This window comes from Lagopus muta, chromosome 1 (genome assembly GCF_023343835.1).
Source record: "Lagopus muta isolate bLagMut1 chromosome 1, bLagMut1 primary, whole genome shotgun sequence".
Lineage (NCBI taxonomy): Eukaryota > Metazoa > Chordata > Aves > Galliformes > Phasianidae > Lagopus > Lagopus muta.
The window spans coordinates 16,263,109-16,279,529 of NC_064433.1; the positions used below are offsets into that span (position 1 = coordinate 16,263,109).

The following is a 16,421-nucleotide window of genomic DNA, read 5'->3' on the forward strand; positions in this document are numbered from 1 at the left end:
TTGTGTGGATTCGTGTGATGCTCTTCATTTAGTAGTGGGACAACTGTCATAGGCATCTGGAACACGGCTTATCATTCATATCACTGTCGCCACTGCTGAAACACACCATCTACCACCTCATTGTGCTCGCGTTCACTCTTTGGTCTACATAAACATTCAGCAAACGTTGATGAACGTCAATGAATACAATTTTATTTTTTATTATTATTATTATTTTTTTTTTTCCCCTGCATGGAAAAACTGTTTACACACCTTTGCTTCATGTTTACATTCGTGTCAGATGTCATTTGGTCAGCCCACCCTTCTGCTGCCATCTGTCACATGGCAACAAAATCTAATGGAATATTATTGGCGTCATGGTTCTATGATTGTTGGTTTTCAGTATTCCACCTCATAACATCCTGTGGGGCACTGGGAGTTTAACTGTTAATGCTCAAGTCCTGGGTACCTGCCTGGAGGAAAAGTAGAACTACATTTGCCAGGGGACTCTGCGGTCACAGAGAGGAGATACAACTCCTGGCAAGGTCACCTGATGCGCTCTTCTTCATCTGCTCTTTTTTGCCTGCTCTCTCTCTCCCTGCTGCTCAACTGGACTGCGCATCTCACCTCAACGTTGTGGTGAGGCCTATCCACCTTTCGGACATTCTCTCTCTCTCTCATTATATTTGATTTATTAGCTTCAATTCTGATCATATTGTATTATAGTGGGTTATATTGCATTCCAATACTATATTTAGTAAATTAGTTTGTTTCTCCTCAGATCGTTGCCCCTGTTTTTAATTATTTTCACAGAATCACAGAATCACAAGGTTGGAAACGACCTGCAAGATCATCTAGTCCAACCACCCTCCCATTCCTATCAGTGCCACAAGCTACTAAACCATCTCTCGTAGCTCCTCATCCAGGCGCCTGTTGAACACTGCCAGGGACTGCGACTCCACCACCTCCCTGGGCAGGCCATTCCAGTGCCTGACCACCCTCTGAGAGAAAAAGTTTCTCCTAATATCCAACCTAAACCTCCTCTGGTATAACTTCTTGCCATTTCCTCGGGTCCTACTATTTGCCTGGGAGAAGAGGCCAGACCCTTTTGCACTACAACCTCCCTTCAGGAAGTTGTCCATTTTGGGGTCCACTGTTCCCCTTTTTCCAGAGACACGGATTTTGTGAAATCCCTCTGCCCTGCTAGTCACGGAACTGGGCTGAAGCAGCCCTTAAACTGTTGACAAGTGGGAAGGTTCAACCTCTACCAGCAAGATCTGCTCCTGATGTTGTGGAATAATGTAATAAAATAGTAGAAGGCATTACTTTTTGGAGCAGCTCTTGTATATTTTTTTTTCTGTAAATAATTATGAAAATTATTCTATTTACTTTATTAATTCCTGAAAAATAATGTTTATGTGTTAAGCACCAAACTAAGTCATCTTTGAGAATGCTGGAGAAGCTTTTAAAAAAAACAATGAGAAAAATATGCAAGATAATGCTGGAAGATAAAAATCTGTATCCAAATTATAGTATACTTAGAGTGCATAATTTATCTGTCTTATCCCAATCCTTTTGACATATTTTATCTATTCAGAAATTAGATAACTGTGAAAAGAGTGAAAAGTATACTTTGCAATTATCAGTAGATCCAAATTTATGTATTGAAGAACAGAATAACTCTCCGGTCTGACTATCCTGTGTCTAGGTGGAGGCTGGCGATGAGTATTGTCCCCCAGGTGTCAGTCTCAGGACTGGTGCTCTTTAGCATCTTTATCAAAGACACAGACTGTGGGGAACTTGAAAACAGAACGGAAGTAGACTTTTTATATGGGCAGATCATGAGATGACAAGGGAGATCGCTTCTAAACTAAAAAAGAGGATATTTGGATTAGATATTGGGAGAAAGGTAAGGCAGAGGAACAGGCTGCCCAGATATGTTGTGGATGCCCCATCCCTGGAGGTGTTCAAGGCCAGATTGGATGAGGCCCTGGCCAGACTGATATAGTGACTAGAAAGGGTGTTGGAGCTACGTGATCTATAACATTGCTTCCAACCCAAGCAATTCTATGATTCGGGTTCTGTCAACTCTGTCATTACCTTTGTTTTGCATAATTTAGATATAGAGATTCATGCCAAAATAAGGATGATGTGCAGTGAGTCCAGTAATTGTATTAGTTGTATTTATTTTCATACTTCCAAAACACAAATTCATTTTGGATGTGATTTTTTTTTACACCTTCTTTAACTGCTATGATGGCTCTCACATGGCAGAGTATAATCACACAGAATAAACACAATCTGTGCACCAGTTTGTCTTCTTGATGGAATTTTTTTTTCCTTCTTATTTCTTAGAGGGACATTTTTACTCTTAAGATGTTTAATGTTAAAGTATGCCCTCAGGTTGTAAGATACCTGATGCTAGTGACAGTTTTTAGGAGTCAAAATTGCCCACAGTAGAGGAATATAAGGTCAAGAATCACTAGCAAAATGAGAAGATGCAAGTCCATGGGTCCAGTTGAGATGCACCTAAGGGTGTTGAGTAGTTTATATAATCATAGAATGGATTGCAATTGGAGGGAACCCACAAGAATAATCAAGTTCAGCTCCTCATTCCACACAGGACCACCCGAAAATAAAAACCGTATTTCTGAACGCATTGTCCAAATGCTTCTTGAACTCAGGCATGCTTGGTGTCATGACTGCGTCCCTGGGGAGCCTGTTTCAGTACCTGTTCACCTTCTTGAGGAAGAACCTTTTCCAAATACTGAACCAAACCCTTCCCTGATACAGCTCCCTGCTGTTCCCTCAGGTCCTACCACTATCACCAGAGAGGAGAGATCAGCATTGCCCTTCTGCTCCAAAAGTGAGGAAGCTGTAGGCTGTCATGAGGCCTCCACTCAGACTCAAAACTCTATCAGGGTGGGATGACAGTAGTGTGATATTGACTGGAAGTTTATAGTGGACACTCACTTCAGTGTCACTCTTACTAGTCTTTTCTTTAACCCTTATCCATAAGCTCTCAGTATAGCTCATTATCCATCCCTAGGCAGAGGAACCAATTCTATGATTCTACAACTCAACGTATGCTTCATATCACACCAACTTTGAGCTATGCAACTCTTCCTCAGACACTAGCATGCGATGAGTTTATTCTCCCCTCCCCCCTCCCCCCCCCCCCCACTTTTTATTATTATTTTTGCTTTACAACTGCTTTCTTTATCAGCTTTGTTTCCAAATCCTTCTAAATCCTCCAAGTAAATTACTTCATTTATTTTTGTCATCTGGTTTCAACTCAGTGTTTAAGTAACGCAAATGTGTTGTTGGCATTGATATAACCTACAACTCAGTGGAAGGAAGAATTGATGCATGTCCTCAGAACCTTGGGTACATTATTTTTATACATGTAGGTGAATGACCTACCATGTGTAGCGGACTAAGGCTTGGTGAATAAATTACTTTCTGCCATTTATGTTCTTTTGATAGTGAGAACTTCTTGTCATATGCACCATGGAATTCTATGCATGGAATACAGAGAAGTTTCTGTTAAAAATGTTCTTAAAATAAAAGGCAGCTTTCAGATGAATGTTTGTGGAGTTCCAAATCTCCATCAGAGTGGCATAAAACAAAAGCCTCAGGCCTTCTTAGTTATATTTAACTAGAAAAACTGTGACTGATTATTTGAAATGCATATATATTGCTTAATTCCACATTAATCCTTCATTAATTTTTTGTTAGGAGATTATAATTGTTTAAATGCTTTTGTATCTAGATGACTAGATTAACAAAGCAACTGATCAGTCTGAATGACACCTTGGCATCAATATAGACTGAATCCATGATTATTTTAAATTGTAGTCCTAGTCAGACATCTCTTTGTTTCTGATCTCCAGTAGGGGTCCATTTTGTATGAAAGCACTGAATTACAGAATGCATGACTATCTTTTCAGGTTGCTAACGTTGAAATACCAATTGTGCTCAAAATAGTATACTGTTTAGTTTCCATAACAAAGAATATCATCACCTGGTAGAATGAATCATTGTTATGAGTCTGTGTGCGTATGTAGCTGTATATTTATACAAAATGCAAAGCTATGACTGAGCTATATCAAGGGAGAAAGCCAGAAAGAAATACAGGGAAGTGTAAAATAATCAATGGAGATATCAAAATGAGTAGTGAATTAAGCAGTCATTTAAATTCATTCACTCTTAAATGTGATATTGTTTCTATGCTGATACTCTTGTGCTGTATTTGTAATTACGTGGAATATTCACCAGTGGTTTACTCAGACATTTTTGACTGTGCCACAAATTGACAAACTTACAACTTCTTGCACAAAGATTTGTTTTTATTTTCTGAAAATCACCGTTGAAGCAGAAGTGCTAATTATCATACTATTTTTTCCTACGTGTAACAATATTCTCAGACATCATCAGCAATACAGTGTGCTTGACCACTTCTGCTATATGCAAGGGGACAAGGAAAATAGCAGGAACGTGCAGTGATTTTCTCAAGGTTGCAATAGATACTCACTGTTTCTGACAGTGTCTAATAATATACATTGCTTTTACTTTTGTTACCTTTTTTTAAAAACAGAATTTTTTAAAGAACACCTTTGATTTTAAGCAGCCTATGAGAATACATGTTCTGATTCAGCATGACATTTATCTGACTGCTCCAATTTAGGCAAATATTTGAAAACTGTGCTGAAGCCATGTCCTTTCAATTTCATTTCATTTTAGAAGTAGTACTGTAAAAGAAGAATAAAACAGCAACAAATTAAGCCCTAAACGATTGTAGGCAATTGGCAATATCATTGTAATATGAAAAAAAGTAATGTGATGCTTTCCAAACTGTGCAATAACAAATCATCAGACTAATTAATCTGAAATATGCCCAGTTTCTCAATTTTTGCAAAAAATTCAGATAATGCCAATCCTTAACTGACTGTGTAAGAACATTTAATTAGGCCTGCATTTGATTTTAGAAATGTACATCAATCACTAGATAGAAAAAGCACAACAGGTATTCTGGGAATTATAAAACTCCATAGGACTTTCTGAAGTTTTAACAAAATATCAGCAACAACACATAACATAACTCATGGTGATTTGTATCATTCTGTCCCGTTTATTCCTCAGATGAAACACATGAGTAAATATATACATATACATAAGTATGTATCTGTTCATAATTTATAAAGATCTCTGCACCCAGATTTTACGATATGAAATCTTGAGGTATTGCAAGTTCATATTATTGAAATCCTGAACTTTATAGAGAATATTTACTGACCTGATGGGAGGCAAATTTTTATTATCGTTATTGTTAATTTGAAGAATAAATTAATAACAATGTTTATGTGTTAATGAAAACATATTTTAAACTAAATAATCTAATGTTATTAGTTTAGTAATTTTAACTTCTGTTAATTCTAATATTTTCGTAATGTTGCAAATCTGTTTCAATGATTTAAGCCATCTGCTTGCTGAAGCTGTTATTTTCAAGCTTTTTAATTTTTTTTTTTTTAACTATTTTTACTGCTTATGTTATAAAATACTCCTGATGAAAAACTCATATTCAGTCATGTATTTCTATCTCAATTTTGTTAATAGTTGTCAGGAACCTCTTATGTAACAATACTTAAAATATGATAGACCCTAATGAGGTTAATACAGAACATCAAAGTCAGCTTCAACTCACAAGGTCTGAAGAGTAAAACGTTAAAAAGGACAGAGATGCAAAAAGGGGGATGGTGGTAGGAAAAGGAGATCAGTAAGATCACAATTACAGTAACAGTAGGCAAATACAGTCTTAGCCTCTCTGGTTGAATTAGTTTTCATTTATTTATTTATTCATCAATTTATTTATTTAACTGTTAGAATATACTTTAGTATCCATCATCTTGTTTATGCTAGTAGATAACATCCATAGTCTCATCTAACTGTGTAACTGTATAAAATACATTATTTCATAAAGTAAATGAACAGCAATTTCCAAAATTGAATTTGAATTCAGAAATTGCTATGGGAATATGTGAGATCTAGGGAGATTGTTTAAAATTGGGGAAGTAATCATATGTAGTTCACATGCATAAGAAATTGTGAGAAAAACGATGAATACCTGGATTGATATCAAAGATGGAATCAGAGAGAAAACAAAAAATCAAAAAGTCAATGTAAAGATAGAAAGGAGAGATAGACCACACAAACAAACAGAAACAAAAAGACTTGAACTAAAGAGGATGAAAATGAAAGGATTCAATGAACATGATGGAATCAAATCAAGGGCTGAGATACACTTGATTTAGCCCCTGGAAAACTCAGCAACTCCATTTGGTTTGAGCTTTTGGCTTTTGAGAAGAACAACGTGAAGGGTGTTTTTCTAAATAAGAGAGAAGTTGAATGAAAGCATCAGATCAAAGATAAAAATGTTGATTTTAAAAATGTTGTTATAAACAAACAAAAACACCAGTCATTTAGATATATATAATTTACAAGAGCTTAAAATATTTTCTAAGACTGTGGAACAGTGATTTCAGAATCTTACTGTTTAATACTATTGGAATAATTACGTTAGGCTATATCTGGTTTTAATACGCCAAATACACACATTAGGCGATGGTTTGCTATTTTTGTAATGAACACTGAAAGCATCTGTGATTCAGACATCTATATCTGAACGAGTCAACCGAGTTAATATGGTCAATGGCATTGGGAAATGATACATCTCTTAGTAACATTGGCATTTTAAATAGATTTGATGAATCACAAAAGACAAAAATCCCAACTTTTTCTCTCTCAACTCCAGGGAGAACATAGAGTAACTTTTTGGAAAAGATTAAGGGAGTCATGGATTCAAATAAAAATTTGTAATTAATCATGTATCTAAGTAAAATGATTAAATAATTGTAAGTATGAGATACCAAGTTTAAAATAGCGTATCTTTTTACTGCCTTTAATTCACAGGAAAACCAAAATAGCAAAATGATAAGGTATGTTCAGTAGTGCATTCTCAAATCCCTTTGGTAAAATGAAAGGTGAAAGAAATTACATTCATATGAAGAAAGAAAGAGTTTCAAGAAGTTTCCATAACTGATAATTATTTTTCAAGCTGAAAAAAAAAAGGTACCAATACCATGATAACCTGGAAGAAGAGTTGCTTTTTCTAATTACTCCTGAAAAATTTCAGTGTTGCAGCATAGCTTTAAGAAACAGATCATTTACTATTTAATATGCTTAAAATGCTAACCATTTTGTTATATTCAACTCTTGAAAAAAAAAAATAAATCAGTGTAGATATAAAAGGAAAGAATATATTAGAAGAATTTATGTATTAACAGATTTTTTTTATTGGGCGCATGTAGGGAAGTTTTGATAATGGGTGAGAGGCTGCAGAACTGATCTCTGAGCAGAACTCAGCAGCTGCCCCATGTCAGATCAGGGCCAGCTCCAGATGGCTTCAAAACGTACCCACTGCTGGTCAGAGCTGAGACAATGAGTGATGCTGGTTGTGCCTCTGGGACAGATTTAAGAAATGGAAAAGCTGTTGTGCAACAGTAGATGGGAGAGGGGTGAGAGAACAGGTTGAAGAGGCAGCCCTGCAGACACTAAGGTTACTGCAGAAGGAGGTGTTCCAGGCGAGGAGCAAAAGTTCCCCATATCCTAGAAGAGGACCATGGTGGAGCAGGCTGACCTCAGAAGCCCATGAGCACCACTTGGAGCAGATCTCCATGTCCAGCTATGGAGGACACCACAGTGCAGCAGAGGATGTGGCCTCAAGGAAGTACAGCCCATGGAGAACCTCTGCAGGAGCAGGGCCCATTCTGGAGCTGTAGCCAGTGAAGATGAGCATGTGGTGGAGCTGGAGGTTTAAGGGAGCTGCTGCCCATAGGAGACCCATGCTGCAGCAGTTCATTTCTGAAGGATGGATTCCATGGTGTGGACACAAAATAGAGCAACTGAAGACCTGAAGTATGTGGGAAATCTATGGAGGATCAGTATGGAAAGGACAGCATCCCATGGGAGGGACCCCATGCAGGAGAATGGGAAGAGTGTGCAGATGAAGGAGCAGAAAAGCCAAAGCATTACAGACTGATTACAACCACCATTCCCTTGCACTGCTTGAGGAGGGAAAGGGAAGGATGGAATGAGGGAAGGTGTTTTTAGTGTGTTTTTAGTTTCTCACTGATATAGTCGATTATCAGTAGGCAATACATTGCTTTATTCAGCCTATGCTGAGTCTGCTTTTCTCATGGTAGTAACTGGTTTGTGATCTCCCTGTCCTTATGGGGGGAAGGGAGCAGCAGCGTAGCGGCTTTGGGCAGCAAGCGGGTAGCAGGAGGCAGTCGCAGAGCCAATCTGGGAGGGAGCAGCAGCGCTCAGGCAGCAGGCCCAGGAGAGTTCGTCAGCATGCAGGAATTCCGTAGTGAGGAATTTGATGACAGACACCTGTCCTCATGGTTTTCGATTCCTCTTTTGTCCTACTTGTTCTCCTGCCTACTTGACATCCCTGGGCGTTTAAGCAAGAGTCCTGTGAGTACCCCCTGAGAGTCATGTGAGTGACCCCCCCCCCCCGCCCCCCCCCCCCATCATCCTGAGATAAGTCCACACAAAAGTCACAGCCATTAAGCTGCAGGTTCTCTCTCTCTCCTTGCCCTGGCCTTGTCCATCTGTGTACCTCAGACAGAGGATTTCCCAACCCTCGCCCAGGACTTGTTCATCAAAGTTCTCCAGGCAAAGGATTTTTCAATCCCTGCCCAGGACTTGCCTGGACTTGAAGAAGTCCATCTGCGTCCCCGACAAGCTTTGAGACACTGGTGTTAACAGAATAATATTTTACACCTATTCATATCACTAGACAATAGTTAGTTGAGAGGTACAGAAAATGGGTAAGTACGTAGCGAATTAGTTGAGATTAATCTATCTGGAAACGGTAGGATTATTTGGCTAGGATTTTTACCACAATAAATAACCCTAAATGACTAAAATTATCATTATGTACTAATTCCTGATTGTTGCTCCCACATGAGTCCCATTATATATCTCTAAAAATGGAATATCTTGCTTTTAAGCTTTCTCAAGCTGGTAAGAATTAGAAATTCAAGATGCCCAAAACATTCAGCAATTACAAGTGGATTCCATCCAGAATACTGTCTGTAGGAAGGCATACGCAGTCTGCTGAAATCACAGATTTATTTGTAGCCAGTGGGAGGTTTGATTAGGAGTAGTCACAACTAATATTGGTATGAAATTTAAACTAAATTGTTCTCTAGATAAAGAACTTGTATTTCATTTTTCAAGTGAAGGCAACAGTTTTACACCATCTTCTATTTGCCAGACTCAAAATAATCCATCATGTTAGCTTCCTAACACATCTCATTGCAAATACTGAGAGGACTGAAATTCATCTAAGTCACAAGCAAGGACTGACATCTTTCTGTGTGTCCCTTATAGTCAGAGGGTTGCAGTATGTCATTTACAGGCCAGTGAAACCCAACCAGCTGGGTGAAGTTGTCATATTTTGAGACACTCTCTAGTTTGACAGAAAGGGGAATAACCTGAGGCCCTCTTACAAAATGATCTATTTACAAGTGCTTTTTCTTCTGTTCCATTCTAGAAACCAAGCTCACCATGGTCTTAATCCAAGTCCTATTCTATTCATAGCAGTGACTCACTGCCTTGAGTGGTAAAGATGAGAGACACAGAGAAGAAAGGCCCTGATGCTTACCTTACCTCCTTTAATACAGTGAATTATTTTCAAATGAATTGTCACATGAATTATTGAATCTAGACATGATTGAAACTCACAGCTGGATTCTTTCCTTCAGCACCTCTCCCTTTTAAATTCTAGATTGCAATGAATTTTTCCACTTTTCAAATGATGTGCTCTAAAGTTTAAAGACACATACCAGAGAATGTCATGGAAAAGATACTGTGTGGCATAGCTAGGTGTAAAATTCATCTGCATTATCTGCCCTACAAAGCCATTGAACATGAGTCTTTTTTTCAATGCAAACAGTGCAAATCTGTGTGTGGGAAGAGGTGATGTAAGAGGAAAGGTGAATCACATCCTTTATCACTTTATACCTGCTTCACATAAGAAAGAATTTTTTGTTTGTTTGTTTTTATCTGAATTAATTAGTGCCCTTGGATTTTGGATATTGTAGACAGAATCAGCTAGAGTTTATTAATAATTAGTGATCTTCCAGAGGGCCACACCTCTTGTATTGTATGTATAAATAAGCTACTATTGTGAGTCCTGAATATGTTTCATTTCACACCTATCAACTTAATGATATTTATTAGTGTCTCTTATAATTGCATTATTGTTCTCAAAATATCATGTCCTTTTCCATCCTGCAAGCTATTTGCCTTTTTACAAAGATGTTTACTTCCTAGGAAATATTTCCTATTGTTTTGTTAGACTCAGATCTCTCCCTGCACCATCACTTGTAGCTGACATTCACAAGAGTTGATAGTAGCAGTCAATAACTTCATCAGAATCTTTGCTCCTTTCAGGATTGATCCTTTTGTTTCCTTTCATCTTATTCCTGCCATTTCATTGCAGCTATAGAGCAGTGAAGGGTCAGCTCTGCCTCCTGCTTGTTCTCACTACTCCCAATTTGCCAGGGATAAAAAGTTCTGCAAAAGACAGAAAAAAGAACTGTATGATGCAGGACAATGCTCTCTTATTGCATACGAACCTCCACTTCACCACCTGTAAGATTCTCATGTAAGAGAATGTCCGATCACTGAATATTACCACTTTCTTAGAGATGAATACATTCATCCTGTAGATAAATGCAGACCAATTAAAAATACCAAGAACTTTAGCATCAGATGATGTAGTCTGATTTGTGATTGGAGCTGGAGAGGAACCACAATTTTTGAAACAGTCTATAAGTATTTTTTGCTTAATTGCAGAGACCATACCCTGGTCGAGTTTGTGATCTCAAGGACTGTGGACCTGGCAAAGAGTGGAGTCAAGACCCTGAACTTCAACAAAGTGAACTTCAGGTTGAATGAAATCTCCTGGGAAGAAGTCCTTAGAGACAAAGGAGTGGAATAAAGCTGGCTGCTCTTAAGGATGCCTTTCTGAGGGCAAAAGTGCTCTCCATCCCTCGGAATAAGAAAGCAGACAGGGGAGGCAGGAAACCAGCATGGATTGGAAAGGACCTGCTGGTCAGACTGAGAGAAAGGAAGGTCAAGTACAGACTGTGGAAGTACAGGCGTGTCACCTGGGAAAAAATACAGGGGTTCTGTCTGGACATGCAGAGAAAGGGATTAGGAAATCCAGGGCACAGATGGAGCTGAACTTGGTCAGGGATGTTAAAAACAGCAAGAAGGGATTCTACAGGTAAATAGGTCAGAAGAGACAGGCCTAAGAAAGTGTACCTCCTCTGCTAAATTGCTCAATGGCCAGCAAGGACAGGGAGGTTGTTGTCCCCCTCTATTCTTCCCTTGTGAGGACCCATCAGGAGTAGTGTGTCAAAGTCTGGAGCCTACAACAAAGGAAAGATGTGGAGTTGTTGGAGTGGGTCCAAAGGAGGGCCACAAAGACAGTCCAAGGGCTGGAGCACCTCTCCTGTGAAGACAGGCTGAAGGAACTGGTCCTTTTCAGCCTGGAAAAATGAAAGCTTTGGGGACACATCTTTGCAGCCTTCCTATATTTAAAGGACGTTTATAAACACAAGGGAAATCAACTTTTTACAAGGATAGATTGTAATAGGACAATGGAAATCATCTAAAACTAAAGGAAGGGAGATTTAGATTAGATGTTAGGTGAAAGTTTTTTGCTGAGAGGGTGGAGAAATGCTGGAATAGGTTGCCCAGAGAGGCTGTGGATACCCTGCCCATGGAGGTAATAGAATCCAGGTTGGATGGGACCCTGGGCAATCTGATCTGGTACTTGATCTAGAGGCTGGGAACTCTGCCTGGTCAGTGGAGGTGGAACCTGATGATCCTTGGGTTCCCTTTCAACCCAAGCCATTCTATGATTCTATGATTCTATGACCACAAGCACATGTGTGAACTCCAACTTATACCTGAGAGATTCAAGAAAATGCCTTTTTATGAAACTGTGGGAAATTCAGTTTTCAGCAAAGAATTTTGATACCAAAGCCAGTCTTGACGTCATTTATTTAAAAAAAAAATAAAAACACCTGCAAAATTACTTATATAGTAGAATTTTTTTTAACAAATCTCTCATCCCCAACCAGAAAAACAAAAACCAGTACAGAATGTGATTACGTTAGTGTATTTTATCACTACTTATTTTTTGTCTCTAGGCGTAAGACTCAATTTCGTGTATTTCATATTTTATATTCAATGTATTTCATAGATTTTTAACAAATTATGATCATGCCTGAGTTTATGGTGGCATTTTTGTTTTGTTTTGTTTTTTTTCCATTTCTCTGTAGTAAAATTTGTCTTTAGTTTTTAAAGAGCATATTCTCCACTGTGGCAATAAAAACTGAATTATTTTGCTATGTAGTCAAAAAAGTGAGTAGTTAAAGTTTTCACTCAGTATCCAACAGGTTCGTAGCTCTTTCATTCATTTGAAATACCTGCTGTTGTACATTGTTAAGTGAAATTTCCATATTGAGGAACACTAGAGAGAGGACTATCAGTATTTTATTAATCCTGGTTCTGAAACGTAGATTTGTACAAGTGTATTTACGTACTGCTACAAAATATGAATAACATCTTGATGGTATAGATCAGCTGCATAATTATCAAGACCTTTTCAAATAGAAGATGCCGAGTTTGTCATACAGAATTCACCACATGATTCTATGCACTGTTCTGTCTCTTACAGCTTGGATACTAATGGCATCCTGGACTTCATCAGAAGAGGAGAGGCAAGCAGGGACAGGGAGATTGTCCCTCTGCACTGTATACATGAGAGGCCCTGTCTGGAGTACTGACCCAGGCCTGGAGCCCCCAGTACAAGAAGTACAGAGAGCTGTTGGAGAGGGTCCAGAGGAGAGCCACAAACATGATCAGAGGGCTGGAGCAGCTCCCCTGTAAAGACAGGCTGGGGGAAATGTACTTGTTCAGCCTGGAGAAAGGAAGGCTGCAAACTTACCTCATAGCATCCTTTCAATACATAAATGGAGCCTATAAACAGGAGGAGGGTCAATTCTTTCAAAGGCTAGTTAACAGCAGGACAAGGGGAAATGGTTTTAAATGGAAGGACGGAAGATTAAGTTTGGATGTCAGTGGGAAGTTCTTTACTAGAGTTTAAACACTCTCCTGCGGTGTGTAACAGTCATTGCTGTGGGGACCAGCTTCAGGGCAGGGTAGCAAGGAAAGGGAAAGCAAAAAAGACCGTCTAAAAGCTCTTCTTAGGGCTTTTTTTGAACCAGCAAAAGCACTGTGCCAGTGCTGGGGGTGGCAGCAGCGGGTAGCTTGTGGGCGGGCTGCTGAGGTAGCAGGGTTGGAGCCGGAACATTCGCGGTAGTTTAAAAACTCTCCTGCGGTGTGTAACGGTCATTGCTGCGAGGACCAGCTTCAGGGCAGGGTAGCAAGGAAGGAGAAAGCAAAAAAGACTGTCTAAAAGCTCTTCTTAGGGCTTTTTTTTTGCACCTGCAAAAGCACTGTGCCGGTGCTGGGGGTGGCAGCAGCGGGTAGCTTGTGGGCGGGCTGCTGAGGTAGCAGGGTTGGAGCCGGCACGTTCGCGGTAGTTTAAAAACTCTCCTGCGGTGTGTAACGGTCATTGCTGTGGGGACCAGCTTCAGGGCAGGGTAACAAGGAAGGAGAAAGCAAAAAAGACTGTCTAAAAGCTCTTTTTAGGGCTTTTTTTTGAACCAGCAAAAGCACTCTATACTATGCCCTCGTAAGGCCCCATCTGGAGTGCTGTGGCCAGGTCTGGAGCCCCCAGTACAAGAAGTACAGAGAGCTGTTGGAGAGGGTCCAGAGGAGAGCCACAAACATGATCGGAGGCTGGAGCAGCTCCCCTGCAAAGACAGGCTGGGGGAGCTGGGCTTTTTCATGCTAGGAGTGAGAAGGCTGAGAGGACATGTCACGGCAGCCTTCTTGTATTTAAACCTTCCCAGTTTGCTGGGAAGGTGCTGAGGAGGACAAAACCCTGTGATCCCAGCACCTAAGGCGGCCCACCTCAGGACAAGCAGAGAAGAAGAAGCGGACAAAGAAATGTGTGGGGGATGGTTGGGTTTATTGTGTTGACACCAGGGGCTAGAGCCAGCACACGGTGTTGGCACACGGCTGTTTCCGTGCCATAGTTTGGGGGGCTGAGTGTGAGGGCAGGATGCTGTCTTTGACTTTGCACTCAGAAGTGACTTCCCGCCGGGGATACCCTCGCTGTTGGAATGGCTTTCCACGTCATCATTTTTCTGGCTGACCGTGGGGGGATGTTGGCTTTATGTTGTCCCCAGGAGCGGTAACTTCATGCCTGGGATAGCCCCTGCTGCTGAAACTGCTGACTGGAGGGGAAATGCTGGCTTTGATGTTGGACCCGGCAGTCACTTCATGCCTGGAATAGCCCCCGCTGTTGGCATTGTCTCCTGCAGCTTCCTCAGGGCCGGCTGTGGACACCTGGGACTCGATGTGCCACTGAGGAACGGTTTCACATGCGGGCCTCCCCTGGCTGCCCAGGCCGTTCCCCAGGGTGTGAATACAGGGGAGCACTCAAGGACCTCCGTGTCACCGGCCTGGTGGTGTTCTGGGCACTGTCCTGAGCAGCTGGAGGTGGTGTTCGCCTGCTGCCCTGAGGCCTTCTGGTCCGGCTCTGGGAACCTGCGGCCCGACCTTGCAGCGGGGAGCGGCTTCGTGTCCGGCTTGTTCCCCGCTGCCTGGAACGCCTTCTGCGTGCAGCCACTGTGGCTGCTCTGGAGGATCGCGATGAGCCCCGTCTGGTGGCTGGCCGTGAGCTGCTTTCAGCTCTTGGGGCTGCCGTGCGTCTGCTGCCACGGTGTGCTCGGTGCAGCTCAGATGCATCCTGATGGTCAGGAGAATGTGGGTGGATCGTCCCCTGTTCGGTCCCCAGCTCACTGGTCTGACTGCTGAGCTCTGGCGGCTGGGAGCTGTGTGATGGCCCCGATGCTGCCTGGCTGGTGGGACCGGACCTGCTGTCCTCTGGTTCCTGGGGGCCGTGGGATGGTTGCAGGCCCTCCTGGCTGGCAGTGCTGGGCCCAGCACGCTCCGGGATGGTGCTGGCGGCTGTAAGGGGAGGCGGGAAGGTCAGCAGGATGGAGCTGTAGCCCTGGGTAGGGACAGGTCGCCATCCCTCCTGGGGCAGAGAGACTCTGGCAAAGCTGCCCTGAGCACCTGCTGCCAGGCCTTGCCTGGCCCCAGCGCGGTGCCACGCGGCTGATTGCCTCTTACCGGTACCCAGGCCAGCACAGCTGTCGCACTCCCACATGGCTGTTGTGTTGCTCAAGCGGGAGCACTGTCGGTGAGTGCCCTCAGCAGCGCAGGAGCTGCACAGGATCAGCTGCCAGGGCCTGGGGGAAGCAAAGGGGTTGTGGCTGTGAGGACCAAGTGAGCAAGCAAGGGAGTCCCTGGCACAGCACACCTCCGGCGCTCCGCCCTTGCTCCCCCAGCCTGTGCTGAGGCTGAGATCCCCCGTGGAGCCTCAGCGAGCTGCTGTGGTAACTCACCCCCTTCTGTCTGCCTGCTGTCTGCCTCCAGGGTAAAGGCACCTCCTGGCATCGCAGCGCTGGTGCCTCTGGAGGAGGGATTCAAAGGAATCATCGTCGTCCCATGTTGGTCTTCTACAAGAGAAGGGAGGGAAACTGATAAGCCCCCAGTGTCCCCAGCATCAGGTCTAAGGTTATCCCATCTCATCCACCCCAACGCCATTTTTAGCTTCTTCATGAAGCTGAGGCTTCATGAGACAGCAAAGGGCCAGGCCTGCCGAGACAGTGCCTGGGCAGGCCCGGCGCTTGCACCTTCTCATCTGCGTGCTATGACAGGAGGACACCAACCTGGCTGGGATTCGGATTCCCATGGTAGACATTACGGCACAGAATACTGCGTCGTCTCTGCAATTGGGGCACCGGAAGCACGTCGTGCCCGCATTCAATGCCTGTTTCTGCAGGAGAAGCACAAGCAGGGTGAGCGTGAGCAGTGCCTGGTGTTGCTGGGCACTAAGCATGCCTGCAGGGTGAGGAGAGGGCTCCCACCTGAACGCAACCCCGATGGAACCAGGCACGTGTGCACATGGGGCACACCATGGTGTGGTAGGACAAGCTGTCCCCCACGGTCTCCTGGCAGATGATGCAGATGGTGTCTTCTGCTGGAGTTGTCACCCCTGTCTGTTGAGGGCGGTGCTCCCCACAGAAGGACCTGAGGGAAGACGGAAGGGATGGGTGGGCACAGTGAGAAGTGCTGTGAGGACGGGGAAGGAGCAGGGAGGAGCCCCAGGCCCTGGCTCTGGCAGGCTGCTGGGAGGCGACCTTGTGGGTTCCTCCCCGGCT

At 42.7% G+C, this 16,421-nt stretch overlaps 1 protein-coding gene across 1 annotated transcript; it reads right to left on the reverse strand.

Moving 5' to 3' along the window:
- Positions 1 to 14,569: 14,569 nt before the first annotated feature.
- LOC125687917 (PHD finger protein 7-like) lies at positions 14,570 to 15,961 on the reverse strand. The gene is made up of 4 exons (XM_048933275.1): positions 15,930 to 15,961; positions 15,603 to 15,716; positions 15,328 to 15,446; positions 14,570 to 15,162 (listed from the first exon to the last, which is right to left on the reverse strand). The coding sequence occupies exons 1-4, from the start codon at positions 15,959 to 15,961 to the stop codon at positions 14,570 to 14,572; spliced, it is 858 nt and encodes a 285-aa protein (XP_048789232.1).
- Positions 15,962 to 16,421: the final 460 nt, after the last annotated feature.

Coding starts and splice junctions, on each gene's coding strand:
- LOC125687917 (XM_048933275.1), bottom strand. CDS start 15,961: ATGTCTACCATGGGAATCCGAATCCCAGCCAG. Junction 15,717..15,929: donor GGAATCCGAATCCCAGCCAG/GTTGGTGTCCTC, acceptor CTTCTCTTGTAG/AAGACCAACATGGGACGACG. Junction 15,447..15,602: donor CAGCAGGCAGACAGAAGGGG/GTGAGTTACCAC, acceptor TGCTTCCCCCAG/GCCCTGGCAGCTGATCCTGT.